Source organism: Giraffa tippelskirchi, chromosome 11 (assembly GCF_054371585.1).
Source record: "Giraffa tippelskirchi isolate mGirTip1 chromosome 11, T2T-mGirTip1v1.2.pri, whole genome shotgun sequence".
Classification (NCBI taxonomy): Eukaryota; Metazoa; Chordata; class Mammalia; order Artiodactyla; family Giraffidae; genus Giraffa; species Giraffa tippelskirchi.
In genome coordinates this window covers 56,510,317-56,522,752 of record NC_137285.1, presented here as the reverse complement: position 1 = coordinate 56,522,752, position 12,436 = coordinate 56,510,317, and the positions used below count along the sequence as shown (strand labels likewise).

At 41.2% G+C, this 12,436-nt stretch overlaps 1 protein-coding gene across 6 annotated transcripts in view; it reads left to right on the top strand.

The window, feature by feature from the left end:
* Positions 1–12,436, top strand: part of TTC29 (tetratricopeptide repeat domain 29) — a 245,195-nt gene that overhangs the window by 44,686 nt on the left and 188,073 nt on the right. For all 6 annotated transcript variants that reach the window (XM_081544279.1, XM_081544278.1, XM_081544277.1 and 3 more), the window contains exon 6: positions 1,159–1,344. In XM_081544279.1, coding sequence (XP_081400405.1) covers positions 1,159–1,344 — 186 coding nt within the window. The remainder of the gene's footprint in view (positions 1–1,158; positions 1,345–12,436) is intronic.

Here is a 12,436-nt window from a genome sequence, read left to right as displayed (position 1 = left end):
AAGTTAATTTTTGTTGTAATCAGCCTAATGTCAATTTTTTCTGAGCCTTTTGACCTTAATCTTATAGGACTTCCAATGGGCAATATATAAATGCTTTTCATAATTGTAATTCTTTCAGGCATATATAGACTGACTCTTCTGATAGTAGTGAGCAATTAATATCACTTAATTCCAACAGATAGTGATTGCTGTAAAAAGTCCTTGGAAGGGTAATCCATAGCCTACCATTTATTTATGACTGTGTTTTTAGCACAAATGGAAAGAAATGCAAAGATTATGAATTTGTTCAAGTCCACCAATAGAAAGAAATCTACAAGAGTGAAGCACAATTTAGCACAAACACTTTTGTTTAAGTTTATGACTGTTGGCAGTGGAGTTTGTAAGACTGATTCACAGTTTATCAGTATACATTTTTGTGTACAAATAGGTCAGATATTTGCCACTTTATGGGAAAAAGCAGGGATTTAATGAACTAGTAACTTTCTGAGTGAGAGGGAAGACTAGTATTAACACATTTTCAGCAGAAGAAGATACTCATAGAAAAGATAATGCTAGAAATCCACTGTTTCTTAATGTTGCTAGTAACTTGTACTTTCAGAAACGGTGCTGTAAAGTGTATGGAACATACAGTGATCATCATTTCTTGTATCTATCTGTAAGCTACATGCTTACTTTTTCTTTTGAGTGAAAATACCTTGATGTTTTTATATTTCATTTGCTTTCTTCCTTCATCTTTTTGCCATGGTTAGGAAACATTGCTTTTTCTGGAATCTCTAAATACTTTTCAAATCTTCAGTGGGATAAGTACTTGCTGATACCATATACTCATTTATTCCAAAAGAACTAAGCCCATTGCTAGCAGACACCATTCTGTTTTTTGTCTTATATAAAGACTACTATTTCAACCAAAGAGCATATCAGTCTAAGCTCTCCAAAAGATTTTTTTGTTGTTGTTTTTCTTATGTGTACATCCTTTAATTATTATAACTAGTTTAATAGTTAAAGCACATTAATTTTTACATTTCCAGTTTTTAAATAGTTAATTATGCTTTTAAAGAAAAATAGAAACTAAATGTCACCACATTGGTTTGCCATTTGAAGAGATGTGCCTTGAGACATTTTCCTGACGCATTTTCTGATGTTTTTCTCTCTTTGAAGAATACTTTGAAGAGGTATATAATAACTTGTACGCTCTGGCCTGTTACTTCAATAATTCTGAAGACAAGTGGGTAAGAAACCACTTCTATGAACGATGTTTTAAGATTGCTCAAGTCATCAAAATTGACGGTGGGAAGAAGGAAGCCGAGGCGCATGGACACATGGGGCTGCTCTTTGAGGAGGATGGTGAGTGACCGTTTGCCAGGCTGCCTTAGAGGCTTTGGAGGCTCTTGAGTCCAGGCAACCAGAAAGCATGTAGGGGTGGAGAAAAAGACCTGAGGCTTGGTGTAAGATGTAAGTTGTGTGTGCTGTGTGCTCAGTCTTATCCAGCTATTTGCTACCCCATGGGCTGTAGCCCGCCAGGCTCCTCTGTCCATGGGATACTCCAGACAAGAATACTGGAGTGGGTTGCCGTTTTCCTCATCCAGGGGATCTTCCTGATCCAGGAATTGAATTGAGCCTCTTGCGTCTCTTGCCTTGGCAGGTGGGTTCTTTACCAGTGTGCCACCTGGGAAGAATGTAAGTTATTGAGATTAAAAAGCAAAGGGATGTGACTTTGGACTCACCCTCTGTATTGCTACACTCGCACCCCAGCTGAGCACTCAGCCTAGAGTTCCCAGCAGCGTCATCACAGAGAGAAAACTTCTTCCCGGTCTTCCATGTACGTCTTGCATCAGCACTGCACCATTTTGAATTATTTTTCCTTTCGTGTGGGCCTTTTCATTCATTTGAACTTGATTTCTCATGTTTGAAAATGGGAAAGAGGAAAGGCACACATAGTGATTTTCCTAACATGACGAATCCCATATATACAGTCTCTATAGCTTAGACACCACTTGTTGTTTTATAATTTCTTTATTTATATAAAGAAATAGAACATTTCTTTATAAATAATGTCATGCTTAATGATATTATATTAAGACAAGCCAAAGTCTGAGACAAAACCACAAATTCATCAGAAACGTATTTCTTATGGTGGTTTAATAAGGATTGTGAGTAGAAATGTAAGAATTAAAGTTATTTGTGGAAGACTAGTGGTTAGATCATTTACAAACCAAATATATGGGAAGATGAAAACATTTGATCAGAAATAATTCTATTTCTTCCCTCAGAGCACTCTCATTTCCATGAGGGTTTTTGGCAATAGGGTTAAGTTAGAAAATATTTGCTATTTTATGGCTAGAACTGCGTAGGACTTTGAGAAAGGAGGGGGAAAAGGCTGTCATGCCTCGGGAATTTGCACATTGTATTCTACAGCATGGTAGGTACTGGAATGTGGCTGATGGTCAACGGCTCTCTTGGGTGATAGGTATGAAGAAGAGCAGTACAATTCCAAGTGAGAGATCATAGGTACTAGATCCAAGGAAGGCAAGGTGGAGCCAGAAGGAACTGGTGTGGGGAGGACTTCACTGGTGGTCCAGAGGCTAAGACGCCAGGTTCCAAATGCAAGGGGGCACAGGTTTGATACCTGGTTGGGGAGCTAGATCCCACATGGTACACAGAGAGGCCAAAAAAAAAGGTAAGATGTAAAAAAAGTAAAAAAAGAAGGGACTTGTGGGGGACATGAAAGATGGGTGTAGTTTAGGCAGGTAAAGAAACAGGATTATATTCTGTAAGACGGAACTACATAGACCAAAGCAAAATTAGAGAAAATGATAGGTGCAGCAACTTGGTTGAAGTGGCAGCTATATTTCTGAGCAGTGACAGGGACTGAGTATGTATGGAAAGGCAAACTGGAAACGTGCCAGCATTCAGAGTTTGGGCTTCTGTCCCTTCAGTCTAAGGAAAGGAGTGTAATAGGAGTCTCACTGTGAGACACTCCATGGGAAGAGGAAGGGGGAATGGTTAGGAAGCTGCTGCATTAATTCCACCTTGAAGGAACAATCCAAGAGTATTTAAAAGAATATATCTGAGCATATCCATAGCAAAAAAACAACAACAACAACAATTTTTTATTTTTGTCTGCACCTGTGGCATGTGGGATGTCAGTTCCCAAACCAGCGCTTGAACCGGTGCCCCCTGCCTTGGGAGCATGGAGTCTTAACCACTAGACCACTAGAGAAGTCCCTACAGTACAATTTATGATGGCTCAAAGCAAAGTCAGAGAAGGCAATGGCACCCCACTCCAGTACTCTTGCCTGGAAAATCCCGTGGACGGCGGAGCCTGGTAGGCTACAGTCTGTGGGGTCGCTAAGAGTCGGACACGACTGAGCGACTTCACTTTCACTTTTCACTTTCATGCATTGGAGAAGGAAATGGCAACCCACTCCAGTGTTCTTGCCTGGAGAATCCCAGGGGCGGGGGAGCCTAGTGGGCTGCCGTCTATGGGGTCGCGCAGAGTCGGACACGACTGACGCAACTTAGCAGCAGCAGCAGCAAAGCAAAGGATTAGCAACATTAAGCAATACCTATACAACAGAGTTCTGTGCAGTCACGAAATTACAAATTAGAGCCAAACTCATTCGTTTAGCAAGTATTTGTTTAGGATCTAATGTCTAGAGATAAAACAGCTAGCAAGATAGACAAAATATTTTCCTTGCGACACTAAGATTCTACTGGGAAAAACAGGCCTTGACTGTTTCTAGCTATTGTAACGTATGAAGTAGTGGTAAATGCTGAGATGAAAAATAAGGCAAAGGAATAGATAGCAGTTGCTACGTTACATACAGTGTACACCTTTTAGAAGGTGAGGCCTGAAGAAGGTGAGGGAGTGAGCCTTGTAAACATCTGGAGGAAGAGATTTTAGAGAGAGGATGCAGGGAGTGCCAGGTGAAGGCTCAGCACTGTCTGAAACTCAGTGAGGAGGGTGGGGGATGAAAGGAGAGGAGCCAAGTTTAAACCAGGAGGTTGGGATCACATGGGAGCTTGTAGGCCAAGCTGAGGACTTTGGATTTTATTCTAAATTGTACGAAAAGTGAAAGTGAAAATGTTAGTTGTACAGTCACGTCTGACTCTTTGCAACCCCTGCAACTCCATGAACAGTAGCCCGCCAGGCTCCTCTGTCCATGACATTCTCTAGGCAGGAATACTGGCATGCTGCCCTTTCCTTCTCCTGGGGATCTTCCCAACCCAGGGATCGAACCTGGGTCTCCCACATTGCAGGCAGGTTCTTACTATCTGAGCCACCAGGAAATCTCAAGATATACATCAGTTTAAGAAAATGCTCATGGTACATTAAAGAGAAAATAAGATCCAAACACAAGGTAAAATATAATTATATTTGGTATGTGTTATGTACCAACCAAGTGTTAACAGTAGTTGTTTTTTGAATGTGGGGATCTTACATAGGTGATTATAGAATTATGTACTCAAGAGTTATTACTTACTGTAATTGAGAAGTTACTTGTTAAAACTCTAGAGCCTATTGTTAAAAGTAAAGCTTAGTTTTTCAGTTTGTAAAAATGGAATAAATTCTTGCTTAAGTAAAATTCAAAGTAAAATCTTTGCTTTGTAAGTAAAGTAAGCTTTTAAGTAAGTAAAAAGTAAGCTTTTTAAAATGATTATTCTCATTTCATAAGTGAGGTAAACACTTTTTTAAGCTTTTAAAAAATAATTAACTTTGTTTTGAAGATGAGGAAACTGTGGCACAAAGAAATTAAGCTTGTTAGTGCTGGGACTAGTGTTGACAGCCACTGTGCTACACAAACCAAGAACTGCTTTACTTTCAACTGTAAAAATTCCCCCAAATTATACATTAAAGTATAACTTAGCACTTTCTTGTTCTCTACTGTAAGTATATCCCTCAGATGTTGTCTGTCTTATTTTGTCTTTATAATTAGAACCATAAAATTCTCCAATTATGAAAAATCAAATAATGGAACTTTCAATTAAGGACTCCAAAAAAAAAAAGAATTCAAGAAAGAAGTAACAAATAATATATGAAAATGAAAGCTGAAGAAGCCAGGGCTACCCTGATAAAAGTTTAAGAGTGGCCTCATTGAGTTTCAGATAGCTACCATAGACATATTCTGGACTTTTCTATACATTTTATTTCTGATTTTTAAAACTTGGTGTGATATTTTTTAATTTATTGCAGTAAAAAACACATAATAGAATTTACCATCCTAATTATTTGTGAGTGAGTTCAGTAGTGTTAAGTGTATTCTCACTGTTGTGTAACAACAGTTCTGGTCTCCAGAACTTTTTCATCTAGCAAACCTGGATCTCAATACCCATGAATCAACAATTTCTGATTTTTTAAACTCTGTGAATATGTTTGTATTGGAGGATTTATTAATTGTTTTCTTTCCTTCTTTATTCATTCTTCTATTCATTCACTTATTCAACAAATGTTAGAGCTACTTACTAATGATTACTAATACAGTTAGTAACCATGGCACCATATCAACTTAGTGGCTGAGAGTGAAAATGAGTTTGGGAAATGTGATCAGGGTGGGGCTGCTGTGAGATTACATTCATGGGTCAGTGGCCTACTCACAGTTAGATGTCCCACCCTATAGCATGATAAAATGCACCCAAATTCCATAATAAATAGAATGTTTTGTCTATAAACCTATTCTTAAGTTAGACTGTTTGTTTGGTTTTTTTTGACAACTCCTTTTTGAAAGATCTGAACTAGTTTTCTATGCCCTTAATCAGTTCATTGGCCATAAGACCCATGCCTTTATTGCCTGATTGATAAAATGATTTGAGTTGATATTGATGAAAGTTTAAGAGATTCAATTTATAAGTTCATAAGTTCATTCATTCATAAGTTCAATGTACTTATGAGGAGGATAAACTAGGACTACTTAAAATATGTGACTAGAGTGCCGTGAGGGCTCACCTGAACACGGGGTCCCCCTGAGGTGATGGCGTGTAGCTTCCGCATATCTGATCTGATGGGTCCAGACAAGCCCGATGGAGGCCCCGCAGCAACAGCTAGGTGGCAGCTGTGCCCAGAGGCAGGTGGCAGCCTCCTGGTTCCAGGGCGCCCATTCAGGTTAAAGCTGGGTACCAGCCGGCAGATGGCAAAGGGCAGTTTGTCACAGCGCAGTAAAGCAGGCTGCAGTCCAGGGCATGGCTCCAGCACCCTTGGGGAACTAAAGAGCAAATGAACATGAGCAGAAACCATGTCATGGGGACTGGGCACCTGGGTGCAGTCAGGGCCATTGTTCAGCCCACAAGTACAAACCGGAGCACAAACTCGAGTCTCCACTGCTGCTAAAGGTGGTGCTGGTATGCAGTGTGGACTGGCTTCCAAGGGCTGGCTGTCTGTTCTCCAGTTCAGATATCTGCTAGGGTAGCAGGCATGGAGTACTCATGGTCTGACAAAATACTTGTAGCAGATCAGTGGCTTGTCTTCTTTCAGAATTGTCACCTACTTGGAAGGACAGATGGACAAGCAGCATTCACACCACATCTGTGGAGCACTGGAGAAAGTTCTCAGACCCTGGGCTGGTAGGAAACATTCCCATACATTCTAGAGCAGCACACAGGGGTCTAGATGTCAGAGTCTGGGAGAGAGATGGTTTTCTAAGAGGTGTGCTTAAGGAAGTACTAGACTTCTCCCTAGGTATGGTCTGGGACCAATAACAAGATGATGTGGCAGAACCTTAACTTCAGTCCTCTCTTGCCAGGTCACTGTTTAGTTGTTGGGTCAGGGAACTAGGATCCAAGTCTTGCAGTTGCAGCTTTATTGGTGGTAAGCAAAGAACTGGTGGGGCTGAGCACATCAGCATTCCGAGTTGAGCCAAAACCAACAGCTGTTACCTTCCTTGGTTCCACTGATTTAGGATCTGAGTCCAAGCCTTGCCTTTGACCAAATTAATGAACTTAGCAGTGAGACTAGCCAGTTTCCTTGGAGTCTTGTAAGGGTTGAGTCTGTTTTCTGGGAGAGCTAACCTGGAGGATTAGAATTGGTCAAGCTAACCCTTGATTTCTGTCTACCTCTCTGTCCTGTCGCGCCTCCCCCTAGTTCAAAGAGGGCTGGCTTCTGAGCAGCATCTCTCACTCTGCCAATGATCTATTCCATTTCAACTCATAGGGACTTGGAGTGTAGACCTCCCATCTCAAGAGACAGAACAATGATTAGGGTAGACGTTGGGTGACCTCCCTGGGTGCTAATCATCTTCCCTGAGAACAGACAGGAGCAGGCCCTTGTAGGAACAGCTTAGGAAGTGCACATCTTCCAGTTACAAAGTTCTTCATCTGTAGCTGTAGCACAGGGATTGAGTAAAGGCTGACCCAGACCCACAGCATTGATCCCAGATTCTTCTAGTGACTGGGACTTCTGAAGAAGGGTTGTCCTGGTTAGCTTGCTCAGTTCAGGGCCTACAATTTGCTGTTGACAGCCAATTCTTTGGACAAATTCTGGATGGTGTATTCCATTGGGATTTGCCAGGGGGGCAGAGGGAACCAGAAGGAGGGTGGTGTTATGAAGGTACACTGGAATGGCTCCCCCTCCCCCAAACCATCCAGTAGTGAAAGACAGATCCAACACAGGAGACCACCACTATATGGGCTTCCCTGGTACCTCAGGTGGTAAAGAATCTGCCTGCAGTGTAGGAGACCCAGGTTCAATCCCTGGGTTGGGAAGATCCCCTGGAGAAGGGCATGGCAACCCACTTAGTATTCTTGCCTGAAGAGTTCTATGGACAGAGGAGCCTGGTGGGCTATAGTCCATGGGGTTGCAAACAGTAGGATACGACTGAGCGACTAACACACACAGACACCATTGTAAAGGACTGTCCCCTTTACCATCTTGATCTCATGGAGGGGGGTAGAATTTGGAAGCCTACTTTTCTTGTCTTGTACATGGATTTGGTGGTGGCTTAGTCACTAAATCATGTCTGACTCTTGCAATGTCATGGACTGTAACCCACCAGACTCCTCTGTCCACGGGATTCTCCAGGCAAGCATACTGGCTGCTGCTGCTAAGTTGCTTCAGTCGTGTCCGACTCTGTGCAACCCCATAGATGGCAGCCCATCAGGCTCCTCTCTCCATGGGATTCTCCGGGCAAGAACACTTGAGTGGGTTGCCATTGCCTTCTCCGAAGCATACTGGAGTGGGTTGCCATTTCATTCTCCAAGGGCTCTTCCCGACCCAGGAATCAAACCCAGGTCTCCTGCATTGCAGGCAGGTTCTTGCTTCCCTAGTGGCTCAGAAAGTACAGAATCCACCTGCAGTGTGGGAGACGTGGGTTTGATCCCTGGGTTGGGAATATCTATTGGGGAAGGGAATGACTACTCACTCCAATATTCTGGCCTGGAGAATTCCATAAACTGTATAGTCCATGAGGTCACAAAGAGTCAGACACGACTGAGTGACTTTCACTTTCACTTTATCCTGTCTTATAATAGTCAGCCCTTTCCTACCACATCCTCCACCCATTGTAAGGAAGATGCCCCCTTTCATTTTTTTTTGCATGAATTTTATGAGGGGCAGTAGTTCAGCTTTCCTCTCAGTGAAGTGTCCACTGTGTATTAGGTAATTACTTTCAGTATCATACACACACACACCACCAAAGGAATTCTATCACTGAGAGTCCTAACCCTATAGGGCTTCCACTGCTAAGGATTGTTCAAAGCTAGTTCCTGCTAATGATCTCTAGCCAGCCATCCTGACGGCTGACCACAGTATCACTAGCATTCTCTTCCCACTCTCTTCTTGGTCTTTGATTTCTTTCCAGCCCCCTGACTTGCTTCCAGAAGGCCATGTTATTGGCCTGGAGAGATGCCCGGTTTGCTGGGACAACTGCCATGCTAACAAAGTAATTGGTCAGCCGCACTCACAGCAGGCCTACCAGAGCCACGCTGCTCTGAGAAAACTCAGAGAGACAGGAGCAGAGCAGGTGTGCTGGTCTCGCATTGCCCTTCCACTGGATGCTGTGTGTTTAGGTAACTGTTGTCACACTCTTGGTATAATTGGGGACCAGACCCAGTAACAACAGGACATGGCAGAGCCTTGACACAAGCTCTGTCCTGTCACCTCCGCATTCATCGTTTGATGTGAGATCAGCCAGCCCTCCCCCTGTGATCGGTATGGAGGAGCGGATGAGGTCTCTGCATTGTGATTGTGATCTCAGGATTGTTTGTTGTTTGGAGAAGGAAATGGCAACCCACTCTAGTATTCTTGCCTGGAGAATCCCATGGACAAAGGAGCCTGGTGGGCTACAGTCCATGGGGTCGCAAAGAGTCAGACACGACTGAGCCACTAACACACATAGAGTGTGGCGAAGAAAATTGTAGGATATGTCACAAGATTTGCCACATAGACATTCATAATTTGGGGCCCTGACCTCTTTCCTGTCAGGAGAGAACTCTAGGGTCTAAGCCTTCACTATAGGTCAGGATTCATTGCCCTAAGAACACTAAACCTAACTGGTTTCTTTGGAACTTTGCCAGAGTCCATCTCTTTTTCTAGGAAACTCGTCTACAGGGTATCAGTTCTGGACAAGTTAACCCTTATTTGTTAAATCTGGAAGTTCTGTGTAAGGAATGACATTAACACACAGAAACTAGGGTCAGATTATGAACACAGAAGTGCTATCCTTTAAAAAGTAGGACAAAGTTGGTAAGGCAGTAAGCTTCAAAAGGATCTCTACCACCAAAGACTTGCTATTGTCAAGAGTGGGTCAAAGCGGAAGAATCAGTTAAACTGGAAGATCCCTGTGCTGTACAATATGTTCTCATCAGTTGTTTGTCTTATATGTAGTATCAATAGTGTAAATACGGTGACCTGAATGGGAAGGAAGTCCAAAAGGGAGGTGATGTAGGTATATGTATGGCTGATTCATTTTGCTGCACAGCAGCAACTAACACATTGTAAAGCAACTATACTCCAATAAAAATTAATTAAGAACAAATGAATGAACAAAAGTAAGGGAAGATCCAATTTCAGTCCTAGAAGAATGCCTGCCAGATGCTGGAACTGAGTGAGGGCTAGCCCTGCCAACTGCCCCCCACATGTGGGTAGCAGGAGGAGCATTCCACCAGCTTCCCCTGGCCAGTGAGCAGACCCAAGGGCAGGCTGTCCATTCTGCTTGCCTTTAAATACCTAGACTAAACATTCCTAGTTGAGAGATGTAGAAAATGAAAGAAAAACAAAGCATTAATCTGAAAAACAAACCTATAAATGGAACAATTAGAAAGATTCCTAGTGTCTTCAGGAAGATACAAGAAGACAGAAAAGCTTAAGGATAAAACCAAATGAGATGACAGTGCGCCCCAGATGAAATAAGGAAGGCTTTCAATGAAATGCAGATTTCATTTCAATGAAATGAAATTATTCATAATTTCAATGAAATGAAATTAATTGGTAGAATTAAACTACAGAGTAGAAACAGAAAAGAGCAGGACTGTGTGCATGCTCAGTCACTTCAGTCGTGTCCAGCTCTTTGCAACACTATGGACTGTAGTCCACCAGGCTCTTCTGTCCATGGAATTTTCCTGGCAAGAATACATTCCTTCCTCCAGGGAATCTTCCCAATCCAGAGATCAGACCATGTCTCCTGCATCTCTAGCATTGCAGACGGATTCTTTACTACTGAGCCACAGGGAAAAACCTAGTGTATAAAAAGTTGACACAACGGAATGTTGAATCAGTGGTGTTGAGGGCAGGCAGACTTGAAACGTTTTCCCAAAATGCAGGTGAAAGACTAAGAAATGAAAACAATGACGTTATAAATTTGGAAGTTTCTGAGATAGAATAGATGATAGCTGAAATGAAAACAATAACCAAAGACATTTTAAGAAAGCTTTCTTGACTACCCCCCCCAAAAGATCTGAGTATGCAGATTGAAATAGCTCTTAATGTTCTAGTCAAAAATATAAGGAAAAATCCATAACTGGATAATTCTCAGGAGATTTTTTGAATCACTCAGATTAAGACAGATTCCCACCTTTATCTGAAGAGAAAACACAGATTGCCTGCATTGAAAGCAAAATTAGATAGACTCATTTTTTTCTCCTTTGTGACAAAAAATGCCATGAAACAAACAAAAAAGTAGAGTCCAGGGGATTTGAAGGTAGGGGAAAGAGAATTAGCTGCTATAAACTTGAGAATATGCTACAGAAGTAAGTTCTATTCCCATGTGAAGCAACTGGAAGATATTCTTACATATGCAAGCTTCAGAAAGTACACTGTGAATGTAGTTTCTGTGTATGCCATATTCTGTAACCCAACAAGAGATGAATCAAAGTTAAAAATTTTAAGAAGGAAGTCCTAATATAAAAGAACTGACAGCATACACCAGAACTGGTTAAATATTAAGTGTATACAAAATGTCAGTAATTTTGGAGATAGGAAAATACAAAGTATAAAAATTGTATTGTGTACAATAACACTCCTTTAAAGGAATGTTTAAAATTGTGTGATTTAAATTTTTCTCTTTATGATTTTTTAAACATTTTATGGTAATGTTAATTACTTCAATGTCTTATTTTAAGATTAAATTTTATAAGAAACAGTTAAACATAAACTATAAAAAATAAAACCTGTAGGCAAGTATTTATTTTAGTCTTAGATGGGAAAGACCTTTGAAACATAAAAACAATGGAACAAAACACAAAGAAAAGTGATGGAATTTATGGAAAAATAATTATATCTTCTCACTGCTCCAAGTTCAGGACCAATTCAGAAGCAATATGGAAATCAAACAGATCATAATTGCTAAGGCTAGTTGGGGAACAGAGCTTACATCTGTTCAGATCAAATCTATTGTCTCACAGAATTCATCATAACCACCTAGTTGCTGAAAGTCAGCTCATGCTCAGACTCTCCTGTGGGTTCTAAGCTTGTGCCTGTGAACTTCAGCATGGCACTGGAGAACAGAGTCTAGAGAAAGTGAAAGTTCAGGATTTTACCAGTCAGACATATTGTTGTTCCTTCTCTGTGGTAAGAAGTAAACAGGGAAGGAGACAGGAAGTCCCCTCATGGAAACAGGAAGCTAGCAAAATAGCTTCCCCTCTTTCAGAAATACTGACAGATTTGATACATACTTCAAGAAAAATTATTTATTGAAGACCTCATATAATTAAAGAGAAGCTAAAACTTGAAATTATTGGAAATAAATATGATAACAGATTAGTATAATTTTTATATAAAGAACATTTACAAATTGGTAAGAAAAAAACACTTAACACACATAGCATCACTACAAACAAAGCTGGTGGAGGTGCTGGGAATTCCCGCTGAGCTCTTTCAAATCCTAGAAGATGATGCTGTGAAAGTGCTGCACTCAACATGCCAGCAAATTTAGAAAACTCAGCGGTGGTTACAGGACTGGAAAAGGTCAGTTTTCATTTCAGTCCCAAAGAAAGGCAATGCCAAAGAATG